At 38.5% G+C, this 27,798-nt stretch overlaps 2 protein-coding genes and 1 long non-coding RNA gene across 3 annotated transcripts in view; all 3 read left to right on the top strand.

Annotated features, from left to right (window-relative positions):
• The window catches only part of LOC125804584 (uncharacterized), a 432,046-nt gene that overhangs the window by 163,450 nt on the left and 240,798 nt on the right, over positions 1-27,798 (top strand). The window lies entirely within an intron of this gene.
• LOC103029583 (vomeronasal type-2 receptor 1) lies at positions 87-12,289 on the top strand. The gene is made up of 6 exons (XM_022679794.2): positions 87-400; positions 2,861-3,152; positions 3,847-4,728; positions 7,868-8,095; positions 8,241-8,364; positions 8,520-12,289. The coding sequence occupies exons 1-6, from the start codon at positions 159-161 to the stop codon at positions 9,608-9,610; spliced, it is 2,859 nt and encodes a 952-aa protein (XP_022535515.1). The 5' UTR covers positions 87-158; the 3' UTR covers positions 9,611-12,289.
• kcnab1a (potassium voltage-gated channel subfamily A regulatory beta subunit 1a) overlaps positions 15,359-27,798 on the top strand; it is a 253,238-nt gene continuing 240,798 nt past the window's right edge. The window contains exons 1-2 of the mRNA XM_049483592.1: positions 15,359-15,460; positions 19,968-20,046. Coding sequence (XP_049339549.1) covers positions 15,397-15,460; positions 19,968-20,046 — 143 coding nt within the window. The 5' untranslated portion in view covers positions 15,359-15,396. The remainder of the gene's footprint in view (positions 15,461-19,967; positions 20,047-27,798) is intronic.

The following is a 27,798-nucleotide window of genomic DNA, read 5'->3' as shown; positions in this document are numbered from 1 at the left end:
GGAACACACACATATACATGTTTTGTCACATTCATCCCCCTGTTTCCCCTGAGATGTTCTGGGGTGTGAAGCGTTAGTAACAGCTGCTCCGGTACAGTTCCACACACCTGTTCTGCTCAGAGACAGACAGATGATTTACCTCAGCTTCTCCATCTAAAATGGCTTTATCTGGATTACCTGCTAAAACCGGGCTGCTGCTGGGACTGTGTGTGCTGTGGCTGTGTTGTGCTTCCACTGCGGGAGAGGCCAGCTGCAAACTGAAGGCCAAGTTCAACCTGAATGGATACAAGAATGTGGAGAAGAAGAAGGTGGTTATAGGGGGGATGTTTGCTGTGCACAACCGGCTGATTTCCTCTGATAGCAACACTTCGTCTGTGCCTGTGTCATCTGGCTGTGAGTGGTAAGAGACTGTTTTTTTTATGTCAGTGTGAATGCTAAAAGTAAAATTGTTGTAGAAAAGCAGAGAAAGTATGAAATATTACAGTATTAATCCACCCTGATTCAGGTTTTATGTATTTTTCCTGATCCCAATTCACCAAAGCTAACTAATCAGCTAATTACCAGCCCATTATTGAGTTAAAATAGGTGTGTAGGAAGTAGGAAAGGCGCTAAAATGCGCAGAACAGTGGACCTGGGTCGAGAAACACTGAACTATGTTTTATAACAAGGTTTTATAAGACTATTTAAGGCGATATACATCAACCTAAGGAGCTACAGTTGCTGCAATAACTCCTACATGTACCCTCAAAGTCCTTTTCTATTACATCAACCCATCAAAAGTATTATAAAGATGATCTTAATGTACTACAGACCAGTGATCACCAATTGGGTTATATAACTGCTCCTGAATATTCAGTTATAAAAATAACCTGCTAAAAATGACCAGTTAATGGATATAATAATTGACTTAATGAAAACTTTATTGGTTAAGTCAAGAGAAAAAAAAGTCAGACAAAATAAAAAAAGTCAGTCCAGTCATATACTAATTGTCTACTTGTGACTGACCACTGTGTTGGAGTCACTGCGCTGCTTCTGTATGTACTTTTGTTGTGTTGCAGTTACATCTGCTGGTGAACCATGGTACTGCACCAAGGTTAAAATGCAAAATTCAACCTGTTAACCTTCTGTTTCGTTCAACTGCAAGGAAACAGTGAAACAGAAATACTGATGTATGTTTTTCCACCCAAAAGTATAATTAATATATATATATATATATATATATATATATATATATATATATATATATATATATATATATATATATATATATTCATAACTTCATGAATGTAATGCTCCAAATTATATATATATATATATATATATATATATATATATATATATATATATATATATATATAATTTTTTAATATTACTTTTTAGCTCTTTGATCATTGATGTGATTTAATTTAGTCTTTTAATCCACAACATAAAATGAGAAGTGGCTCAGTAGACCAAGACGCTGATGGCGTGACCAGAGAATCGCGTGTTCGATTCCCAGCTCGTGCTGGTTTCAGCATCAGCAACCGAAGCCTAAGAGAGCAGACTTGTGATTGGTCGTACTGTCGTTGGGTGGATAGAGGGCGCTCTTTCCTCTCCTCAGTTCTATAGTGATGCTGGGCAGCACATGCTGCTGTTGATGCTGATGCAGTTAAGGATCTAGGATTTTTCTGAGTAAGGGGCCATCAAAGGCTCACCATATTCAAAGTAAAACTGCAATAAAAAATTTAAGAATAAAAAAAGTGTTGCAAATTCAAAACAAAAAATAATATAACAAATTTTAAAATATATTTGGCTACTTTATTATTTTTTGCAATTTTTGTGTGGATTCGTTTTGGATTTTGCTGCTAAAATCTTTTGCTGCTGAAATTGCTCTTCTGTTTTTGCTTCATTTTTTGCTTCTATGTGTATATACTCATTTAATCTACTATTTTAATTGCATATTTTATGTTTATGTAAACGTTTAAACACACTCAATTACTTATAAAATCATAAAAAATCTTCTCCCCAATTGTACATGCATTTTTTACTTTTTACTTTTTCACAATTAAAATTTTCCCTATGGAAGCTTTAATCCTAGTGTTTGGGCATGGATTTGCACCCACCTTTAATCTGATAATTGCTTAGCAAAAGGCCAGATAAGTGACAAAACAAGGGCACTTTAGGGGGGCAATCAGATTTCAACTGGCTTCAACCCTGTGGCCCTGTCCCTAGAGCCACTAGTGTGCTGATGTATCAGAGCTGGGGATCCGGAGCTTTCCTCCGAAAGTGCTGTCTATCCAGTGATGCTACATTAATTGGCAGCAGTTGGAAAAGAGGCAGGGCTGACATGACTTCACATGTATCGGAGGAAGCATGCGCTTGTCCTCCCTAATGTTAGAAACATTGCAAGGGATGTGAGGGTGGAGTCCTAGCGAGTGGGTGAGTTAATTGGCTCTACTAAAAAAATAGGGAGAAAATTGGGTACATAAATAACCAGTTCAAATCCTGCTCTTGCAGCTTGCCATCAGCTTCTGGAGTCCTGAGAGAGCACAATTGGCTTTGCTTTCTCTAAATAATGTCCGCAGCACAAGACGTCTGTGAGCTGATGTATCAGAACTGAGTCGCTGCGCTTTCCTCCAAGTGCGCTGTGATGCTACTCGGTAATGCAGCATCAGCAGCAGCTCGAAAAGAGGCAGTAAAGCCAAAGTAGAGGCCATGTAAATTGGGGAGAAAATGAGAAAAAAAAAATATAAAAAAAAATACTTAAATAAATCCTTGCAAACATACATATAATATATATTATCAGTCTTTAGATCTATCAGTCAGGTCCTGTTTAACAAAATCAAACTATGACCCAATCTTCATGTTTTTTTTTACTCAGGTTTAATTTCCGAACCTTCCGCTGGACGCAGACGATGCTCTTTGCCATCAATGAAATAAACGAGCGGAACGACCTGCTGCCCAACACAGATCTGGGCTACGTCATCTACGACTCCTGCTTCACCATTTCCAAGGCAGTAGAGGGCACTCTGACCTACCTGACTGGGCAGGACGAGGCCGTACCCAACTACCGCTGTGGGAACGGGGCTCCACTGGCGGCTCTGGTCGGGGCCGGCGGGTGTGACCTGTCCATCGCTACGGCTCGAATCCTCGGACTCTACTATTTCCCACAGGCAGGGCCTAACTTACACTGTTCACTACCCATTACTTGACTATTTGTTATTATTAAAGTTATTTAAACAATTGAAAGAGATACAAGTGTATGTACAGCTCTGGAAAAATTAAGAGACCACTTCAATTTCTAAATCAGTTTCTTTAATTTTGCTATTTATAAGTATATGTTTGAGTAAAATGAACATTGTTGTTTTATTCTATAAACTACAGACAACATTTCTCCCAAATTCCAAATAAAAATACTGTCATTTAGAGCATTTATTGGCAGAAAATGAGAAATGGCTGAAATAACACAAAAGATGTAGAGCTTTCAAACCTCAAATAATGCAAAGAAAATAACCCTGGTTTTAAATCATAGTTTTCATGCATCTTGGCATGTTCTCCTCCACCAGTCATACACACTGCTTTTGAAAAAATGTATGCCTGCAGCCCTGGTGCAAAAATTCAAGCAGTTCAGCTTGGTTTGATGGCTTGTGATCATCCAGAGGTTTTCAATTAGTTAAAATCAAAGAAACTCATCATTTTTAAGTGGACTTCTTTTTTCCAGAGCTGTATGTTATTGTTAAATAAGAAATGTTGCATTCCATCCATTCCTAAAAAAAAAAACGGGTAAATGGGCAGGGCTGAACTGTAGGCTGAATAGGTTAAAATGCAGCACAAGCACTCAACATTTCTTTATCTCTGTTCTTTCAGGTGAGCTACTCGTCCTCGTGCTCAGTGCTGGAGAGCCGGTTCCAGTACCCCACCTTCCTGCGCACCATTCCCAGTGATGAGCACCAGTCAGTAGCCATGGCTCAGCTGGTGCTGCGCTTCGGCTGGACTTGGGTAGGCACCATCGCATCAGACGACGACTACGGCAAGTACGGCATCAAGCGCTTCAAGGAGGTGGTGGAAGAAGCGGGCGTGTGCATCTCTTTCTCCGAAGTTCTGCCCAAGTTCACCTCGCCCGAGAGCATCCAGCGGATTGTGCGCACCGTCACCGAGTCCACGGCCAAGATAGTGGTGGTCTTCTCCTCCGACGTAGACCTGAGCCCCCTGATAGGGGAGCTGGTCCGCAACAACGTCACCAACCGTACCTGGATCGCCAGCGAGTCTTGGGTCACCTCGGCCCTTGTTGCCAGCCAGCCTGACATCCACTCGGTCTTGGGCGGCACCCTTGGATTTGCCATCCAGCGAGCGGAAATCCCGGGCCTGCAGGAGCACCTGCTCAAGATTGACCCCTACCAGGATGCACTGACTGAGGAGTTCTGGGAGACGGCCTTCAACTGCACGCTCAGTTACAGTAAAGCCCTGAGAAACACCCGGTCTCTGAGGGCATCAAGAGAGGCTGGGAACGGGACAGGATCCCAAGCATCTGTCAGAGGAACACCGGACGGCTTGTGCTCCGGCAAGGAGAAGCTGCAGTCGCTGAGCAGCACATACTCAGACGTGTCCCAGCTGAGGCTGACCTATAACGTATATAAGGCCGTGTATGCTGTGGCGTATGCTCTGCATAACCTGGAGTATTGCATGCCCGGAAAAGGACCTTTCCAGGGTGGTTCTTGTGCTAACATCTCTAATTTTGAGCCGTGGCAAGTGAGTGTTTACATGCACAAACTAGCACAAAGTAAACTGTGAAAACAAGCAGTATTTTTTGTAGATTTAAAATTAGCTTAAAATGTGGGTTCCACTTTAAAAAATGACCTAAAGGGTTTATAAATGGTTTACAATTAGTTTATTAATGGTTACTAATTAGGTTGTAAATGCCTTAAAAATCATTAATAATCAGTTATAACACATACGTAGAAAGTAGGAATAATATAGATGGCTGTGGATTTACTAATTGACAAACAACAGGTCATTGTTGCCCTTTCTACGTATGTGTTATAACTGATTATTCATTTACAACCTAATTAGTAACCATTAATAAACTAATTGTAAACTCTTTATAAACCCTTTATAAAGGTAGTCTTATTTTAAAGTGTTACCAAAATGTGTTTATTTGCTAAAAACAACACCTCACAGCATTATTACTGCTATCTAGTGTAACCCGTTCTTTCAAAACGTCAGTTTTCATTGCTTGGGTGACAAATAGGTTGGCTTATAAGGGGGTAGAGTTCATTGTGGACCTCTACATGACTCTGCATTACTCTACCTTGCTGTACCCCACTCTACCGCTCTTTACTTCACTTTACCTCCCTCTATCTCACTCTGCCTCCCTCTACCTCACTCTAACTCACTTTACTTCCCTGTACCTCGCTCTTCCGCCCTCTACCTTTAGCCAGCTCTACTAATATTTTTTACTAGACTACATACAGCTCTGGAAAAAACATAAGAGACCACTTAAAATAATGAGTCTCTTTGATTTTCCTAAATTGAAAACCTCTGGAATATAATCAAGAGGAAGATAAATGATCACAAGCCATCAAACCAAACTGAACTGCTTGACTTTTTGCACCAGGAGTGGCATAAATTATCCAAAAGCAGTGTGTAAGACTGGTGGACATACCAAGATGCATGAAACTGTGATTAAAAACCAGGTTTATTCCACCAAATATTGATTTCTGGACTCTTAAAACTTTATAAATATGAACTTGTTTTCTTTGCATTATTTGAGGTCTGAAAGCTCTGCATCAGTGTTGTCTGTAGTTTATAGAATAAAACAATTTTTATTTTACTCAAACACATACCAATAAATAGCCAAAATAGAGAAACTGATTCAGAAACAGAAGTGGTCTCTTATTTTTTATTAGAGCTGTATTTGCACACAAAACAACTACCACAAAATATACATAAAACATTCCTTAAAAAAGAGAATGATTTTACATTGTCTTTCACTAGAAAATATGAATCTGGTGTGAAATGGACTTGGGACTGTTGAATAGCCCATGTCCATTCACCCCCAGTATCCCGAAATATATTGCTTTTAGCCAATGCTTAATATTAGCTAATATTAATATTAGTTATGAGTTGATTTAGAATATGTCTCAGGCCAGCTCATGTAGTGTTTTGGAAGCATATCTGGTTTAAATGCATCTTAGATCATTTCTCGAATGTCTGGGTGATTGAATCTGTGTGTGGTTTAAATGCATCTTTCTATATATATTTTTATCTAGCTTGGTCTTATCCAGATACCAACCAACAAACCCAATAATAAACAAAGATATTTTCACATCAGTAATATTTATTGTATAATTTATAGTATTTTGGTTATGCTACATCCCCCAGCAGTAGCACAGTACTTCATAGGCTGCAACCCACAGGCTGAAAATTACTGATCTATAATAGTCTATGAGATAAGCCTTCATTCTCTATGCTGAGAACAGTCCCGTTTATTGAGCAATAATTGCTCACAGAGTCCTAATCTAACACACATGAATGAGTTAATAAAGCCTACGGGAGCTTCATGATGAACACTGCAATAAAACTTGCATAAAGGTCATTAAGAATCAGTTATTTGAACACTATAGCAATTGAATACTATTATTACACATTATTGCACATTAAGCCAAACCTTTCTTTGCTGTGTTAATAAATATATTAGTGTCTACTGTGGAAATATATGAATGTTATGTTACAGTGCATAATAAGTAGTACATGATATTATGAAAAATGTGTCATTTACTGCACTTTCTGTTTATTCCAGCATTTTCTTTTAATTTATACCTTCAAAGGAAAACAATAACAGAAAGAAGCAGAAATAAAGTGCTGTTTAATAAATCAGAGCAGCTGATTAAAGTAAAGTAAGGTTTGTAAAGTTTGTAGAATGTTTACACTTGGTTTTAGTTTGGTTAAATTGGGTAGACTTGGTTTAGTTTGGTTTCTTAAGGTTTTGGTTTGGGGTTTGGTTGGGTTGCTTTGGGTTGGGTAGGGTTGGCTGGGTTGGGTTTGGCTTGGTTTAGGTTGACATTTGCTTGCTTGGCTTGTCCCATAATAAACTGTACAAATAAACTGTCCTTTATTTACTTTTTTGTTCGATAAGCAGAGATAATGGTGTATTATGATGCATTTTTGTGAGCTTGTATTTTTTCTTGTGTGAAACAACACCAAATCAAACCCAAGCCAAGCCAAACCAGACCACATCAAACCAAACCAAACCTAAACCGAACCAACCCAACCCAAATTATAAAACCCAAACCCAGACCCAGACCTAAACCCAAAACAAAGCCAAAACCAAAAGAAACCAAACTAAAACCATAAAAATAACCAAACTAAAGCAAAACCAAACAAGACCACATAAAACCAAATCTAAACAGAACCAACCTAACACAACCCCAAACCCAACCCAACCCAACCCAACCCCAACCCAACCCAACCCCAACCCAACCCCAGTCCAACCCAAACCAACCCCAAACCCAACCCAACTCAACCCCAACCCTAACCCAACCCAACCCAACCCAACCCCAGTCCAACCCCAAAACCCAAACCCAAACCAACCCCAACCCAACCCAACCCCAGTCCAACCCCAAAACCCAAACCCAACCCAACCCCAACCTCAACCCCAACCTAACCCCAAGCCAACCCCAACCAAACCCAACCCTAAACCCAACCCAACCCAACTCCAAACTAAAACCAAAATAAACCAATCCAAAACCATAAGAAACCTTATTAACCCAAATCATAATACATCAATAGTTGTGAAAACACACTTGTTTGAAACTTTCCTCATGTTTCATACTGTTCCTGGAAAGCCTGTTCTGTGGTATAATGGTGTAACATTGTTCTCCCTCCTCAGCTGATGTACTACTTGAAGAACCTGCGCTTTAATGTTCCTCACACCGGAGAGGAGATATTCTTTAACGATGGTGAAGTGACGGGATTTTACGAGATTCTGAATTGGCAGAGGAATTCTGACGGCAGCGTGAAGTATTCCCATATCGGATTCTACAACAGCACAGCACCTGCTGGAGAAAAGCTGACCATCGACAACACCTCCATCATCTGGAATAACGATGTGCTGCAGGTCAGTGAGCTCCATCTATACCCAGTATGTTCACCTCCAAATAAGACACATTTGATGATACAATACAGCAGAATTTGAGTGAAATATTCTTTTACCTGCGTTGCTGCTGGGTTACTCAGTGTCGCTCTCTTCTGTTGGCTTGCAGACTCCACGCTCTGTGTGCAGTGAGAGATGCCAGCCCGGGACCAGGATGGGTATCAGGCAGGGGGAGCCCGTCTGCTGCTTCGACTGTATCCCCTGTGCAGACGGAGAGATTTCCAACACTACAGGTCAGAAACAGCTATGTACTAATATATGTATAGCTTCCTAAGACTAAACTCTTAAATCCCTTTAAGCAAGTAGTTGCAAACAACATTTGATTTAATTGCAGTAAATTGGTGACATCTGATTGGCCATTTGAAGCCTCTTTTACTCCTTTTAACAGATGCCAGAGGTTGCATTCAGTGTGAAGAAGACTACTGGTCCAATGCCAACCGAGACGCCTGTGTCGCAAAAACCATCGAGTTCCTGGACTTTGGAGAGGCTCTGGGCATCACTCTGATTGCCATTGCTGTTTTCGGGGCACTTTTGACCGTAGTAGTGGTTGTTGTCTTCCTGATGTACCTGAACACGCCATTGGTGCAGGTCAATGACCCGCTGCTCAGCTTCACCCTGCTGCTGGGGCTGGTGATCACCTTCCTGTGCTCCATTGTGTTCCTGGGAGAGCCAAGGCCCTGGTCCTGCATGACCAGCCAGGTGGCGCTAGCGGTCGGTTTCGCCATCGTCCTCTCGTCCCTCATGGGTAAATCCGCTCTGCTGATGCTCAGGGCAAGGGCTGTGAAGGCCGCCAAAGCTGCAGCCAAGGCGGCCAAAGAAGCGGCGGCTGCGTCTGAGCAGAGCCCGGACACAACTGTCATCGCACCAGCGCCCCCACCCAAAAACGACATCGACCCTATCAAACCCAGCCAGCAGAGGATAATGATGATCATCTGCACGCTAATCCAAGCTGTAGCTTGCACCGTTTGGTTGATCCTGCTCCCGCCACATCCAGTGAAGAACACAGCGGCCCAGAACATCAAGATCATCCTGGAGTGTGACCCGGGCAACATCATCTTCATCTGCAGTGTGTTCGGCTACGACGTCCTGCTGGCGCTCATAGCATTCATGTTTGCCTTTGTGGCACGCAAGCTGGAGGACCACTTCAGTGAGGGCAAGTGCGTGACCTTCGGCATGCTGGTGTTCTTCATCGTCTGGATCTCCTTCGTGCCTGCTTACCTGAGCACTCGAGGCAAGTTCATGGTGGCGGTGCAGATCTTCGCCATCTTGGCCTCCAGCTTCGGCCTCCTGATGTGCATCTTCCTCCCCAAGTGCTATGTGTTGCTGGTCAAACCCGAGAGGAACAAGGAGGAGATGATGATAACCAGGCCCAAACTCCGCGACTCCAAGACCACCGGTGCATCTGCTTCATCTGCTTCACTCTCCACAGAAGCCAACGGTAATGGCACCACCATCTCCACAGTATCAGTGGACGACTGACAGTGACTCTAACCTCCTTCTATCATCATATTCGCACAGAAAAGATAGAAGAAACTGTATTTCTGCCTCTAATATAACCTGGGACCTCATTTAGTCAGCATGGTAGGCTATTAAACACATCGACTAGGATGTAAAAGAACACGACAAGAAAGCGTGTTTAAAATGACTAGGTTGCTTCTCAGGGATGATCAAATGAGTAATGCACTTCCTTGATGTCTGTAAATCAGTCTAACACTGTGGTGACCAACCCTACTTCTGGAGATCTACGTTCCTGCAGAATTCAACTCAAGCCCAAATCTTACATGCCTAATTTAAAGGAACAATCAGTGATAAATGTGAGCGAAAGCCCCAATCACTACTCTCCAGATGCGAAGCTTACAATCTGGGTTGCCAGATTGACACAGTGGCAAGCTACGATAAGTCTTACTCTGTAGCTGATCAGTGAATATATACGTTTGCAATGTGTCTACTGTGTGTAAATTACCTTGCTATGGTCAGCAACCTTACTGAAGATCAGTGATTACCTGTTTAGCAGAACAGGCTCCAGCACACTGCTGTCTGCTGTGCTGTTGTCTATACCTGGCAGCCCAGTTGTTGGAAATGGGAATGGGGGTCCGCACCAATGTTTTTGTGTCTTTGTTAGATTGTGTGCATTTGGTCAACCTATACTTCTATTAATTGGTTGGAAGAATGTTAGTAGAAAGTTGGTTTGCCAGGTGTTGTGATGAATCCGACTCATCTTCACGTATACTCAGGTACACTTTAGGATGTTTTATGGCATTGGGCTCTGCCAGCTTGCAAAAGGATATGACTATACATTATTAGAAGCGCTGAGTGGTCTATCACTATGATCACAGCTTCACCATCAGCAGCCAGAATCTGAGAGAGCACTAATGGCCCTTTTTTACCACTCTAGAGATCACTTTACTGATGCTTTTTCAACCATACCCAAGCCCACCAATGCATGTAGAATTATCTGGTGATCTAGCTCAGATGTTTTCAGTCAAGGTTGAGAGTTAACTCACCAAGAAGGTAGATCTTCAGGAGCAGTGACTTGTGGCTACCAACAATCAAACAAAAGCCCCATGTATTTGTACAACTGCACAGATAAACTATTGGCTCATGTCCAAATTCCTACCTTTGCATTTCTTCTACAAAAGCAGAACTTTAGTTTTTCTATCGTACACTCATTAACAAAAACATAACGCACAAAGATGTTCATTGTTGGCATGGAATGAATCGTTATATGTGTCAATGTAATAATGATTTATGTAAGTCATTACACTATTAATATTAGAGCGAAAGGATGCATTTATTTGGAAATCATGCATATCCAGTATGGCATCCTGTGGCACATTTGCCCACAGATGTTGCAGCTGGGCCTGTAGATTCTGCACACTCCCAACTGTACCAATAAATTATTGATTGGCAATGAATCTGGTGACCAAGCATCCAAGAAAGTGATGCAATCTGGCAAAGACATTCCTGGGAAACCTTTGCGATGTGTGGGTGAGCATTATCCTGCTGAAAGCTGGGGGGACCTACTAGGGGGGACCTACTGTCGAATATGATGACTCCCTAGATAATCACACCAGCAGTTGGGGCAGTGTGTCACTCCACAGCAAAGGCAAGTTTGAAGTGCTTATAAATGATTATGAAGATTCCATACTCAAACCCAACCACTGTTGGGTCCAAAACATAACCTGAATTTATGGCTAAAGACAATAAGGTTCTAGGCCATATCAGTCCAGGGTTTTTTTTTCATGAAACCACCGCTGGTTCAATGACACACCCTATTTTAAAGTCTGTAAAATAGGCAAACTATCTTTGAGTGCATCAAGGAAGCATGTCTAGCAGTCAGTGATCTCTCACCAAGAGGTACACTACCCAAATGCAGCCTCTGAGAGCTTCTTTTATAGGGCAGTGAGTGGTAGAAAACCCTTTTGTGGCAAGACTTAGTGTCTAATCACATAATATTTGTAATCATTTGGGCTCTGAGTAGTCCAGCGGACTAAGGTGCTACCACTATGATCAGGAGATCGCTGGTTCGAATCCCATTTATGCAGCTTGCCATCAACTGCCAGACCCCTGAGAGAGCCCAATTGATCTTGCTCTCTCTGGGTGGGTAGATGGTGCTCTCCCTCCCTACATCACTCCAAAGGGTGATGTTGATCAGCACAAGGCATCTGTGAGCTGATGTATCAGAACCAATTCGCTGCGCTTTCCTCCGAGAGGGCTGTGATGCTACTCGGCAATGCTGCATCAACAGCAGTTTGAAAAGAGGCGGTGGCTGATTTCACATGTATCGGAGGAGGCATGTGCTAGTCTTCACCAGGGGGAGTCCATATGAGTGGGTTGGCTAATTGTTCTTGTACATTGGGGAGAAAATGGGATAAAAATAAATAAATAAATACATAAATTGTAATAATTTACATATCTGAAATCTGGCGTGCGTTATTATTTACTTTTTGTTAATGAGTGTATTTATTGGATTATATTTTTATGAAACAAATGTAAATGACATGATGATTCTCATTTGAATGTATGATACTTATTTTCCATTTTTACAAGCATGTTCAGATATATAAATATTTAGAGCTGCAATATATTATACATTGTTTTGTATACATTATTTGCTACTGGCTTTCATTACAGACAAAAAATAAAGTCATGATAATATCAAGGTCTCCTCTCTTCATTAAACTCATTGCAACATTGATGAGTATCAGTATATCAGTAACTGTTTATTATACCTTAGAGCAGCACTAAGTAAATAAATAATGATTACATGGTACATACTGTAACAGTATACCATCTATTAAACAATACTATTGCTTGTTGGAAGCAAATGTCAAACAAATGTATAATCATCTGTTTAAAGGCTGACACTGAAAAGAGGATGGTATCTACAGGAACAGCATTATGATTTCAAATAACAAATTCATCAAATATTTCTGTAAAAAAGCAACATATTGTATCATTTGGCCAATGGAATGTGTACTGGGAATATATCATTGAAATCATTACTACCTACAGTGGACAGTGAGTGCAGTAGGTGGTAATGATCATGACCCGCAGTGTCTGGCTAGATTTGTCCATGCAAACAGATAAGAGACTCTGGCAAAAATAACATTTACATCTACATTTAATGCAGCAGAACTACACACATATCCCACAGATCATAGGGCATGGCAAAAGTCATGGGACGCAACACTAGTCTTGTATTAATACAGCTTATTATGACCACTAGCAATTGTTGTTTGCTAACACTGTTATTGGGATGAGTTTCAAAGTCACATGGGAAAAAATTCTTCACCATCAGCAGCCGGAGTCCGAGAGAGCTCAAATGGCTATGCTCTCCCTCAGTAAGCAGCCAGTGGGGCACTTTAGAGGCGTACCATAAATGTCACTCTATAGGGCATTTTAGGGATGCCTTTTCCACTATGGGGGCAGTTGACCTTCCCATACCACCCAACTGAGCCCACCAGTACAAGTAGAACTACTTAGTGACCTGACTTCAAATACCTGGCTATTTTAAGTCAATATTATGATAAGGAGTTAGCTATTCAAGAAGATAGATCACTATGAATCTCTTGAAAGATTTTGGTGCCAGAAATCCTGAGCAGTTTGGATGGCTCTCTATTCTTATGTCACAATAAGAAAACTTAGAACACAGAACCACCCTGGGACCACCCCTTACCCATCACACGTCACCGGTCACCCACACCAGAGCCCCAGTCCCTAGATCAGATTGAAGATCTGTACCGAGTTTAGACTTCGTCTGACTGAGAGATCTGTATCTACTGTCCATGCCAAGTCAGCATATGAGGAAGCTCTACTCCACACTACACAATGGTCGAGATGCTAACACCATTTATTTTCCATTAGCATAAGCTATCCCTAACATAGTATATGCTTAGTAAACATGGAGTGTGGCCAGCAATATCTTATTTGCATAAAAGTGACAGAGCCCTTAAATGGCTCATTCTGAAAGGGACATAAACTGGCAAGAATAGAGCTATCATGTCAACAACAGCAGAATTTTATACTTGCTGACCAGATTTCATAGCTAACAATTTTTTGGTTAGTTTAACATTTTCTGAACATTACAATTACATTCTAAGAACATTCAATTTGTTAGGTTTACTGGTTAAGATACTGCGGTGTCGCTTGTCTCAGTGTTTTTAGCTCTGGAAAAAAACAAGAGACCACTTAAAAATGATGAGGTTTTTAATTTTACCAAATTGAAAACCTCTGAAATATAATCAAGCAGAAGATGGATGATCACAAGCCATCCAACCAAACTGAACTGCTTGAATTTTTGCACCAGTAGTGGTTATCCAAAAGCAGTGTGTAAAACTAGTGGAGGAGAATGTGCCAAGATGCATGAAAACTGTGATTAAAACCAGGGTTATTCCACCAAATATTGATTTCTGAACTCTTAAAACTTTATGAATATGAACTTGTTTTCTTTGCATAATTTGAGGTCTGAAAGCTCTGCATCTTTTTTGTAATTTCATCCATTTCTCATTTTCAGCAAATAAATGCTCCAAATTATAATATTTTTATTTGGAATTTGGGAGAAATGTTGTCTGTAGTTTATAGAATAAAACAACAATGTTAAAAAAACTCAAACATATACCTATAAAACAAAATCAGAGAAACTGATTTAGAAACTGCACTGTAAACCCATACGTTATTTAAACTCAAATGACTTAAGTCTTTTTTTACATAAAATTGGAGATTTCTAAACAATAATCAACTATTTTGAGTTAGTTGAACATTTGTGGGCACATATACACATTCAAACTGAGATCTTTGAGTTGAACCAACTTTTCCATTGGCTTCTGTCACAATCTATACTGAGTGTGTCCAACAGTTTCTGACTAACACTCACCATCAGTGTGTAGTGATTCCCCCTGGGCTACCTTACAAATAAATCAACTTCCCCTTTAGTTGTAATAACTTGATGCTAACTCAAGTTTTCATTCCCCATTACTTAAAAACAATGTCTGCCTTAAAAAAAATAAGTAAACTCAACTTATCTGATCTTACAGTATAACAGTTTTCGTTACCCATTACTTAACTTTTTTAAGGCAACCGGTTTCCTGTATTTTTTTAAGTAAATTCAACTTATCCAGGTTTACAGTGTGAAGTGGTCTCATAATTTTTTTTCCAAAGCTGTATATATAGATCTCTTTATGAACATGTTTTGTATAGCCCATAGCTATATTCTAACTTGTGTAAAAAGAGGTATAATGGATACCAACACCTGATTGTGAATGCGGCCTCCTGCAGGCCTCAGTGTCCCCTTCATAACCCACCAGCGGTTAACCAAGGCCAGGCATAGCCCATTTTATTGACCCATAACTTCGTGGGCATGCTTATGAGAGAACAAGTTCTATAAACACATGTGACTTATAATATTGCATAGCACACAATCTATAGACGAATAATGACAACTGTAACAGAAGTCTTGAAATGCTGGAAAAGAGGAAACCAAGAAGTGTGGTGTGGGCTTCAGTGTGGGCTGCTGTGTTCTGAGGGGGAAGTAAACACACTCTTTATTTTTATGTGTGTGTGTGTGTGTGTGTGTGTGTGTGTCTGTGTGTTTTTCTTTAGCGGCACCACTTGCCACTTTAGCTGTGTGATGATATTGTTCTAAAATTGGACGTGTAACAACACACTCTGTGTAAGGGAGGGCCCGGCATGTCTGAGGAACACGGCGTGTGTTTGTGTGTGTGTGTGTGTGAAGTGTTTGAATATCCTGGAAGCAGTCAAGCCAAATGGCCACACACCTCCTGAGTGAACAAGTAAAGAAGGAACACAGCGCTGGCCTGACCCTCAGAGGTAAGGTTCTAATACCCCCGTCGATATCTCTGGATAACAGCAGATCAGTGACTAGATCACTGCTCTTCCTGCAGTGACTGGGTTACCTCTGTGCCGTGGTGATAGCAACCTGAACATGTGACTCTGGAGTACTGGAGGGAGGGGTTTGTTTATAGGTGCTGTGGTGCATGCCATCAGACGTTTAAAGCAGGGAGGGTTTCTAGTACACATTTCTAAGTACTTGTTATGAATAAATTAATGTATTTAAATAAAACCAAATATAGTAGCGTTTTAAATAACGTGTGTTGTAAATAACAACTGGCAAAGAGAGTGACACTGGATCTATCTTATTATTATTATTTTTTTCTATGTTATTTTAATGCAATTATTGACACTTTAAATTTGAGCTGAATTTCTTTATGCCTCAGCCATTCACATAGCAATGACTACACTCTGGATACAATTAATATTAGGGGTGTAACGATGCACTCTGCACACGATTCAATTAATTCAATTCATGATTCAATTTGATTCACAGATTGATTTTTTTTTCCAGATTTTTGGAATACATTTTAAATACAAATATTTTTTTATATATTTTTAGATTCCTAACTGTATAAACAATGCAAAATACATCTTAAATACATATGCATCTCAAAAAATTAGAATTACATTACGAAAAAAAAGTTACTTTATTTCAGTAATTCAGCTGACAATGTGAAAATCATATATTATGTTGATGTATTAGACACAGAATGATATATTTTGAGCGTTTATTTCTTTTATTGTTAAGAATTATGGCTTGCAAACCACAAAATCTCCATAAAGTTGTCAGTAGCAGAGTGAAGCATGAGGTGCTGTAAGATTTTGTGGGAAAACAAAACTGCACTAATTTTGGACTTGATAAAACACAGTGGATCAACACCAGCAGGTGACATGTCTTTCCAAATCATCACTGATCATCAGTAAATTTTACATTTTATAAGAGTGAAGAGACACACATAATTTACTTTTTTTCCTACTAGAAGAGCAGCCAATAGGGCACTTTGGTTCATCCCAATTCTCCCATCTCAGTTGGGTTTAGGTCAGAGGATTGTGGAGGCCAAACTGCTTTTTTGTTTACTTTTGTATTTTCATATGTGTCGCATAATTGTTCTGATATCTTTAATATTAATCTACAATGTAGAAAAGACATTAAATAAAAAAATAAAAACAAAGAAAAAAACTGAATAAAAAGGTGTGTTCAAACTTTTGACTGGTACTGTATGTGTTGTTATTAACTTATAGCGCTAACCTAAGACAATGCTAATAGTGCTAATATGGGACAATGATAAGAATGCTAACTTGAGATAATGCTAATAGTGTAATCTAGGACAATGTTTACAATGATAACCTCATACAATGCTAATAGTACTAACCTAAGACTATGCTAATAGTTCTAATCTAGGACAATGCTAACAATGATAACCTCATACAATGCTAATAGTACTAACCTAAGACTATGCTAATAGTTCTAATCTAGGACAATGCTAACAATGATAACCTGAGACAATGCTAATAGTACTAACCTAAGACTATGCTAATAGTGCTAATCTGGGACAATGCTAACAACAATAACATAGGACAATGCTAATAGTGCTAATCTGGGACAATGCTCACAACAATAACATGGGACAATTCTAATAGTGCTATTTTGGGACAATCCTAATGCTAATCTGGGACAATGCTTACAATGAGAACCTGATACCATGCTAATATTGCTAATCTGGGACAATGCTAATAACGATAACATGCGACATAAAAAGTGTTAAATTTTTTAATTGGATTTGTTATAAAACACAGGTAAATCCCTGTCCAATTAGTGGTCTTTAGCATTTTAAAAACTGTTTGAAAATTACCTGAAATGTTTAACTGGAACACAGTCAACTCAGGTGTGATGTAAATACCAGCGCAAAACTCTGAGGTAAATCGTATGCAAAAAAAAAAAAAAAAAACGATTTGTGAGATTTTTAAAACATACCTTTATTTGTTTTTGAAAAAACTTTTATTTTTCTCCAAAGATTTTATTGTTCATTTTGAATGTCATATAGGCTCAGTCAATGAAATTAAATACTTTAAATTTAAAGTTTCATTTTTATGACACATGATATTTAATGTATAATTTTAATGTTTTAATGTTTAATCTTAATAATGGGAACACTCAGCACTGGTGGATTTACTGTGGCAATATCACTGAGAGAGAGAGAGAGAGAGAGAGAGAGAGAGAGAGAGAGAGGCCTGTCTCTTAGTGGCACACACACACACACATACACACTCACACACACACACACACACACACTTGTGGTCTGCAGGGGGCACTACTATGCATACCTTTCAAATGCGGCATAACACGTATTTTCCATCAGCACGCTCACAGCTCCACCAGCTGCTGGTGAAGAGTGTTTAAGAGACTGTGTGTAGTGTGGAGAGGAGAAGAGGATATTTCTAATAATACACAAACTCAAACTTACAACTGAATTAGACTCTGATTGAATTGATTAAAGTGAATGTAAGTGCACATACTGATTTTAGTAATGCATAAAAATAAAAAAAATGTATTAAAATTAACCTATTTTTATTTTGATGCTTTTGAAAATAAATATATAAGTATGTGTTTACAGTAGGTGTTAAAAATTTGAATACTCTTTCTCATTCAGTGTTTTTCTGTATTTTTCAATGTAGATTAATATTAAAAACATGAAAACAATTAAGGGACACATACTGAATTTTATAGTAAACAGTAAAAGGGTGATTCTCATGAAGACCTTCACATTAACATAAAAAAGTGTTTCACCTCATTGCAGCATTTTTTCAAGTTGAGAAGCTAAAATAGAATGTGTATTTTACTATATTGATTATTTTTTATATATTTTTTTAAATAGAATTTTATTATCATTTGAAGCTTATATGATCCAGAATAATTCTCATTACCGTTACAGAAAATGACGAAGCTAGATCCATGGTTCAAAACATTTTTTTGATGATTAATTTCATATTTCCACAACATATTCCATCAACTTAACAACACAGTCCTTGACAAAATACTTTGATCTTGTTTTTTTACTTATTTATAGTTAAGAAACTCTCATTACCGATACAACATTTGTAAAATATATTTTAATTTTTTAATTAATGGAAATAATTTTAGAATATGTTTGATCAAAAACTCATGTGGACAACAGGTGAGGGATATACTATAGTAAAATGAACAAAAGTTATGATAAGATGTGAAACATTTAGAAAAAAAAATAAATTTTAGATCCATAATGGTAATGAGAACACAATAAAACGGTAATGAGAATAAATGTAACGGTAATGAAACTTAGTTAAGGCAATTGTGTAACAAAACATGGAACCAGAAAAACAAGCAAATTTCAAGAAACTCTAGCCTTGGCTGCTGCCTTCTTGCGTTCAAACTCTGTCAGTCTTCAAAAAATGATAATAACCATTAGACTAATCAAAAGAGTAAATATATATATATATATATATATATATATATATATATATATATATATATATATATATTTACTCTTTTGATTATATATATATATATATAATGAATTACCATAAATGATCAAATAAACTCTGTTAAATGACTCTTTTAGCAGTCTTACATAAGAATCTCATTAACAGCTCAATGGTTTTCATTACCATTATGGCCCTCACAATGAATGATAATGAGAATATTGCGTAACGGTAATGAGATGCTCTAGGCTAATTTCACAAATAACTTAAAATGCTAATATGCTAACAACCTATAACTTTGCCAGATGTCAAAGCCTTATATTGTGATAATATTCATGAAATAATTTATTTTTTATATTTTTTAATGTAATGAGTATTAATCCATAACAGTAATGATAATAGACAGTGTAACTGAGGACAGTTTTATCAATATTAACACAGATTTCTCAAAGGGAGAGATGAGTGACCAACTGACCTTATCTCCATTTTGAAGCTTGTCTCTGAAGTGATGCATCATGGGATAGCTGATCAATTTAAAGGCACAGTGTAATGTTTATAGGGGGGTGAAATCATGAAACGGTAATGAGAAAAAATTTGTTCGGACACAGATATTTTGTTTAAAATCAAGTACATTTTTTTGTTTAACACAAAAAATATTTATATTATGTATAAATATAGATATTTTAAATGACTTTACTCTATTTTATTTATTTTATATGCTTAGTAATTTTTATATGGTTTAACCTAAAATTAGAAAGAAGGGTTACGGACACATAACGGTAATAAACTGTAATTTTCATATATTTTTTATTTAATTTATATAAAAATCATTTTATATGATGATGAAAACAATTGATCCATACAGTACTCCCTATTTGCTTTACACACAATATCAGAGTTTTTATGAATTAAGTATTGATTATAAAAAAATTGTCCTGGACATGTTCCCTGCAGCTTCATGAGAATCACCCAAAAAGTGTTTGTCCTTTTTGTATAGTACTGTAAATTTCATCATTTTTCTCAGGAGTGTCTGTTACTGTGGGGGTTCAGAGGATGGAGGCAGTAGGTTCTGATGGATGGAGAAGACTGAAGATGCTCTACAGGTAGGGTAGCTAAGGCTCCACTGCTACTGCGCACATCTCACATAGTGCATTACTGTGTTAATACAGTGTTCTCAAGTCTCACGCTTTGAGAGTTCACACGCTCACACGCCACACATGGTATTTCTCACGCTTGCCAATCCATCGGCTGCATATTATAATGTACTCTTGTTGAGCCAATCAGATTATAGATCACTCTGCTGTTAGGCAGACCTAGTCAAAGAGGGTGGAGTTTCAGCCAGAGTGTCAGGCGCGAATAACTCACATCCACTCACATCTCTCTCACTCTCCCTTTTTTTTTATCTCTATCTAACGTTCTTTTGTTCAGCTGCTGTAATTTTAAAATTGCTTGCTTCTTTTTGACAGCTTCTGGTTGTTGCTTGGTTACATGTGAATGAGGCAATCTGATATTTACAGAGATTATTTTAGGATATTTGTACTCACAGACTTGTGTAATTAAGGATCTCTGCCGTCTTCTCATCTTCTGTATTGTTACATGTAGATTATTAAAAACCTGACACTCAGAGCAGCCTGTGCCTTTCAGTATTTTGATCAGGACCAATATGGCCAATAATATTCCAACTAATAACAAAACTGATTTACTATAATAGATATTTATTTTCAGCTGCTTATAAGAACAACAAATATTATAATAAAGAGTTATTCCCCAAAATGATGAGAAAAACACTTTTATTAAGGACACACAATAAAACTATATGAATAAAAATGTTTAGTGCAAAATAACTACTTAAATACTTAGTAAAAATGTGCAAGCATACCTAGGTTTAGTTTGAGTGCAGGTAGTTTCACACTTTTTCTGTGGACATTTTTGAGTAATTTATTGATATTATTTGGTTTGAAATATCACATAAATATGTAGGAAGCACTAGAAGTAAATGATATTGGTTGCGAAAAAGCAAATATTATATGTACGTATTTTTTTTGTTGTGGGGAAGGGGTATTTAATTAGAATTCAGTTTGGTCCAGTTTCATCAGGCTTAGGTCCGGACCGTCGCCAATGTTAATTTGTGTTATAATTCAGTGTTTTATTCTGTTTACTGAAGACGTCGATAGTAGTTCTGTCAGTGTTTTATCAACAACTGAAAGACAAAACAAATTACACATACTAGTATATTTCAACAATATTTATTGTTTTAAATAGGCCTGTCACAATAATGATATTATCAACCTATCATAAAATAAATAGAAACACCCTCAATAATTTAACATATCGAGTCTAATAATGTGAATCTGTATGTTCACTTTGTTTCAAAAGGCTATATTTATTCTATTTAACTTTATTTATATTAGATTTAGGCCTGCCTGTCATGATAATAATTACATGAATGATAAATCGTACAATATATGGAGAAATGTTTGCTGAACTTAAAACAAAACAAAAAACAGCAGTTTATTTTATTTAATATTATTACTGTATCAGACTTATATATGTTGTGGGTAAAACTGATTGGGGAAGTTGCCAATGCTTTTTGTCCCCTGGGGGTTGCCTTAGTTTTGAGGTAGGGTTGTTTTGGGAGCAGAGAGAGTGCTGCTGCGAGCGAGGGTTTTTTTTTCTTGCTGAGGATTTCTGATTAGGTGAAGTAAAGTGGAATATTTTGGACTCTTATCTCGGTTGTTTCTCTTTAATTCCTCCAAGTAACACCACTCAGTTACATTACTGTTAATGTTTTATAACTGTAGTATTTTAAAGTTATTTTCTGGCGCTTTATTCTCCCACTTCTCACCTTCGCCTGTGTGGCTCCGCGCTCTCGCATCTGCACAGATCTGATTGGCTGAGGAGAGCGTTTGGTGATCTTAAAGCACACGTGATTGGTCTGTGAGTTTACTGCGCTGTAAAGCATGTAAACCATAAAGACAATAAACGTTCCACCGTTTTAAATGAACATGGTCAGAATTAAATCCTTCTCAGTAGTTTATCGGTTTGGGTCTGGATTGGACAACTTCTGGGTCCGGACCCGGACCGCGGTTCGCTTATTAGTGACCCCTGCTTTAAGGAATCAGTGGCAATGATGACGTCATGTGATTTACTCAGAGACCTGAGGGTGAATGTAAATACTTCTGATTATGTGTTTTGAGCAAATAAATAGAGTTATAATGGAAGAATAAAACAAGGAATTTTAAAGGGGATTTTACTTTTTTTTGTTTTTAGAAAGAGTACATTCTGCCCTTTCTAACCATATATGGATTATGTTGATGAGTGAAGGGACTCTTGAGTAATTAAGCTCTGAACACAAAGTGTTAATTCTGTAGATTGAGACACATTAACTATCTATAAGTACTGTTTTGGATGTTTTGGATATGTTTAATAGAACTGAACTGAACATTTGGGTGCATCTTCAAAGGTCTTCCAAAATGACCCATCTGCTAAAAGTCACAGCATGTCCAGAAACATGTCTTGCTGTGGACAAGAGCCGCTCTATCTCTCCTGGTCTACAGATGGATGAATCTCTATTAATAGCTCGGTTTACTGGACCATCATGATGTGGTGTCACTATGTGCTGAGACTGGAAGCCCATGAGAGCTTGTGTAAGTGGCTGTGGTTACAATGGCAGCTGAGCTAACGAGCTGAAAGGTCTTCATGTATGGCAGTGATCCCACAGCCCCTTAGGATAGATATGTTTAGGTTTTGAGATCTTCCAGACTTTCCTGTTGTCAGCTGATGAATAGCATCCTCGCTAACACAGTGCTATTAGACAGCTGAGCGCTAACCGACAACTCTGATAACAAGATTCTTCGTAGGCAGTCCAACGTACCAAAGAGTGGGGATCATAATAACCTATTCAACGTCATACACAAATGGTTGTTGCATCAAACTCTCAATCTCTTGGGGATGGAGCCAATGCTTAGACAGTTGCATCACCTAGGAGCTTCATATTTTTACTAGGGATGCACTAAAATTAGCATTTATGGCTAAAACTGATAGTGACCAATTTTAAACATTTGCCCATTTGGGGCGAAATAATGTTTTTTTTTTAAACATTACTATATCTTCCTTTTCAAAGAAAGAGCAATTACAAATCTACAATTTTAAATGATTTATTATTGACTCAACACTTTTACCATGCTAGCAGACAGCTTAATCACAGCTCGATTTAGGGCGAGTCTGTGCGTCTTTGCTATCGTAACGATGGGAAAAGTAATCTTTATGCACCTGAAAACAACAAAAGGCATGCATTAATTCTCACAAAACTATCATTGGTGTGTTTTGGGTGTAACCTGAAATGAAGCAATCAGTGTGTCACTGGCCATTCTCTTTAAAAGCCAGGTGCACTCTTATAGGAAATGACTGGTGCATCTACTTGTCATGTCCATCACTTCTTCAAATTTTGATTGGAGATTTTATATTTTTAGATTAACTCTTAAAAATCTCCTTACCAATTTTTTTAATATGCATTTCTATTATGCACAGACAACATACTCATAAACACACACAGCATGTGAGAAAATCCAGCATTTTATTCATTTTTTAACCCTTTTTACATTTTCACAAATACAGTCACTTCAAAACATCAGAACAACTCTCCCACGTAAACTTTAATCACAATGGACAGTCTGATCATCGCTCTTGGGCTAAGGACAGATGAGTGACAGGACGGGGCACTTCAGAGGGCCAATCAGATTTCAGCTGGGGTCAATGGCCAATAAACATATTTAATTTTGTTGCTACATTTGGTCATAAATAAAGCTACGAGGACACTTTAGAATAGTAAGCAATATGTTTTATTTAAAAGGGCACTAAGTCCCCTCAGCTCAAATTTGAAAAAGGCAAAAAAAGTAAAATGGATAGTCTGGGCGGGGCACTGCGTGATGTATGGGTTTAGAAGCGGGGCAGGAGGGAGAGCTGATTGGCTCAGCTGCAGCAGCCGCAGCAGCAGTGTACCTGTGATAGCAGTGAGATGCAGATGGTTGGACGTCAGCAAGGGGGGGGGGGGGGGGGGGGTTGGCAGGTATTATTGATTGAACGATCTAAAAATCTTAAAGCAGGACTGGTATATTTTATTACTTCACATAAACACATTTCAGCTATTTATGGAAAAAATATGGTTCATCATTTAGTGGCTCTTTAAAAACAACTACTTTTTCCCTTATCCTCCCCCTATCCGTTAATTCAACACTGATTCCCCCACCTGTCGCACAAAATTAGTATGAGATTACTTTCTGACACTTCTTATGATTACTGTCCTTCTCGGTAGTTAGGTTAGTGTATTGTGTGAATCTCAGAGGGAAATATCAGTCACTCTTACGCAGTGTTTGCTGTGCCCTAGCCTCTTATACAAGCTCTCACTGCAATAATGAGAGAATTAAATGATGCTGAAACAGCTTGTAAAGCGATTAGCCTTTTAATTCCAACACAAAAGGACAGCTATGTCTGCATTTTAAATCGACTCTGCTTTCAGTTTATTGCAAATACAAGCAGTGTGTGGTTAATAACACTGTCCCATGACTTTTGACACAAGCTTTCTGCACAAAGAACCCTATCAGTCGTGTTTATCGTGTGTGTTGTTCATTTATAGATGCAGAACATTCAACATTTAAGGACTATTTTTTAAGGCTCAATTATCATTTTATTTAAGAATGTTTTACACACTGACTGTCTGTCTGCCTTTCATTGATACCAAAAACAAATCAATAATCACTCATTAAACACATTAATCACTAAGGGTGCTTTCACACCTGAAAGTCCGGACCGTGGTCCGAACCAAAGTTCATGTGTTGCTACATTGTATATATTTGGTCCGCTTATTTTTGTTTTCACACTGCAGTTTAGGGAGCGCGCCAAAGACCTTTGTGTGATACTCCTACATCCTCTAATCATCACTTATGTTACAATCCCACTGTTGGAAAACATACTCTAGGGGAATTAAAAGTGTGGGTACTGTAACAATTGTGAGGTGTGCATGACAAACAACCCAGAGAGGGACAGCATAGACTCTTACTTGTACTTTAATCACAGGATCAAACTACAAAAGCCAAACATGGTAATATAAAAGGGGGTTGACGGGGGGGGGGGGGGTGGGGGGGGAAGAGGAGAACATGGACAGTACCAAAGAAAAGAAAATAATAAAACATTCTACACTAAGCTTTACTAAGAAAATCTAAACTAACTAAAGATGAAAGAAAAAAAAAATGTACTAACTACTACTCTAGGCTAGGCTAATATAACTACAGGGGGTGGTACCCGCCCTCTAACCTGGTGTGTTTAGACAATCAGGTAACTACGTGTGCACAATGTAGGTGCGCGCACATCTAACCTGTTCTCCCTTCCTAGAAGAGGGGAGAAAACAGAACAAATGGGTTAAAGCATCCCATTTTAACAATCTAGCCTAGAAGTAGGCAAAACAAATTGAGAACACAGGGGGACAGCACCCAGCACCACAAATTAGTCAAAAAAAATGAGAGAGAGCGGCCAACTTCCTGGAACAGCTTATAAACAGGTGGTCCCACCCCCATTTGGACCAACAGAGCTCTCTGATTGGCAGAACAGCAGAGGTCAATGAGGGTCGAGTTGGAATGGCACTGCAATCCACCTATTAGAAAGAGATAGGCAAAGAAGCAGAGGAAGACCAGGGAAAAGAGAAAAAAAACACAACACAAGAAAACAGCTACACAGAATATGTTTCACATGTAACACTTACGTATTGATGTGTTTTCCTTAACTTGATGCTGATTGGTTTTAGAAGGACATGCGTCTGACGTTGGCGTGTTAATAATTCAGCGGGTGGTTCAATTGGCAGGAAGCCTTTCCAGGATCAGAATAATATGAATGAACAGATTAATTTCGTCTCCATAGTAGTGCTGCTGCTATTGTGTTTTTAAACCAGCAGCAGCAACAACTTTAGGCACAGTGCTCGTCCTGAAGCAGCTGTATCCACGGCTCATTTTTCCTGCTTTTCCGGTTATTTTGAGAGGGTACTGACTGCAGCCTGCAGGGAGGCGGAGTTGGACGTCCAGTGCGTCCAGCTCCGCCCACTTTGTAAACGGCATGTCTTAGTTCCGCCTCTGAACAGAAGTAAACAATGTACAGGGCAGTTAGAGGACTTTAAATATAATGCGCCGCGTCGTCCGGCTTAAATACTGTGTATACACTACAAGCTTGCGAGACTGACGTGGACAAAGTGGGTGGGACTGGATGCGCTGGACATTTAACTCCGCCTTTCCGCAGGCTGCAGTCAGTAGTAGTTGGTTATTTTTCTTCTTCTGCTGCCGTTGTTAAGGAACGCCTGCTCAGCTTCCTGCAATTGGTCCAGAAAAGTGCTTTCACACTGCAGGCGAACCGGACCATGGTTCAGAAAATCCGGACCGAGACCACCTCTCTTGGTCGGACCAAAATTTGGTCCTTTGGTCCGGACCGTGGTTCGCGGCCCCTTTCACACCTGCTACTTTGGTTCGGACCAAACTGAAAAGTCAGAAAGTCCGCACCAAACAAGGCAGGTGTGAAAGCACCCTTAGTCATATTCGGTAACTACTCTGGATAAAAGCCAGAGCCTCTGAATGTTTTTTAATTTTTGACATTAATAATTAACACTGTGACATCAGTATTATTAATAAACCATTTATATTTCTGTCAGATTACGGTAACGGAGCTCAGCTATGTTCACTCTGTTTAGAGTTCAGATAAACTGAAAATAGTACGGCCCAGGTTAACCTCCGAGTCCAGCATGTCTAACTATACTAATGTTAGCTGACTGGCTAAGAACTACTTTACATCAAGTGTAACCGCACCTTCTTATTATATAGTATATAAATAAGGTTTTTAAACCAATTTCTGGAGGAAACTTAAAAATGGCAATACACAATGCCCTCAAAAAGTGTTGAAACATTGAGGCATATCCCTTTCTTTCTGCTGTAGACTGAAAACATTTAGGTTTGATACAATAAAAGAACAAAAGATCAACATTTCAGCTTTTATTTACAGCTATTTAAGATAAGTATATTAAAGTGAATAAGACTCAATATTGAGTTGCAAATCCTTCGCTAGCAGTAACTGCATCAAGTCTGTGACCCACTGACATCACTAACCGTCTGTATTCTTCTTCTGTGATGCTTTTCCAGGCAGACTGTTTTGCGTCATTATCTTGCTGCATGATTAAGGATCCCCCGATTAGTTTGATTTCATCTTTCTTTGAATTTGAACATTTAACACAAAATGTTTACTTTGCATCAATGCAGAGCAATTGAGGTGACATATTTTCATCCTTTGGTGAAGCCTTTGTACTCTTGTTCATTAAATCTAGAACAGTAGATTGTGGTACCTCTCTCCCGCCCTCTGGAGGTTGTTGGTAATATCATTAATAGTTGTTTTAGGGTTTTTCCTAATAGCATTCACAGGGCCCTATTTTAATGATCTATAGCGCACTAGTTAATTGTTTTTTGCGCAGCTAGATTTAGGGGCGTGTCCTGTGTCTTTGGTATCTTGAGGGCGCGAAAAATACGCCTTGCGCAGCTCCAGCGGCGCAAAGGGCGTTTTAATTCCCTTAATTATTCATGGGTGTGTTTTGGGCATAAAAAATAATAGAAGAAAAAAATAATAGTAGTGAATATAAAATAAAAAGGTTAGGAATGATAAGAAATTATAAAATTTATATGAATAAACTAAGAACATGGGAATCATGGGAAAAAAAATTATTAATCAAATAATAAAAATAATTAAAATGAATAAAAAAAATAAATAACATAAAATATAAACTTATTAAAAAAACTAATTTAAAACAATCACAGGCTTTCTGATAGCAA

The sequence above is a fragment of the Astyanax mexicanus genome, chromosome 9, assembly GCF_023375975.1.
Source record: "Astyanax mexicanus isolate ESR-SI-001 chromosome 9, AstMex3_surface, whole genome shotgun sequence".
In the NCBI taxonomy this organism is placed as follows: domain Eukaryota; kingdom Metazoa; phylum Chordata; class Actinopteri; order Characiformes; family Acestrorhamphidae; genus Astyanax; species Astyanax mexicanus.
The sequence above is the reverse complement of the archived record's forward strand: the minus strand, read 5'-3'. Positions and strand labels throughout refer to the sequence as shown.

Excerpts from the sequence above, each read along its gene's own strand:
- LOC103029583 (XM_022679794.2), top strand. The coding sequence starts at position 159 with ATGGCTTTATCTGGATTACCTGCTAAAACCGGGCTGCTGCTGGGACTG. Across the intron at positions 3,153-3,846 it reads GACTCTACTATTTCCCACAG|GTGAGCTACTCGTCCTCGTG; the intron begins GCAGGGCCTAAC and ends CTGTTCTTTCAG. Across the intron at positions 8,096-8,240 it reads GGAATAACGATGTGCTGCAG|ACTCCACGCTCTGTGTGCAG; the intron begins GTCAGTGAGCTC and ends GTTGGCTTGCAG.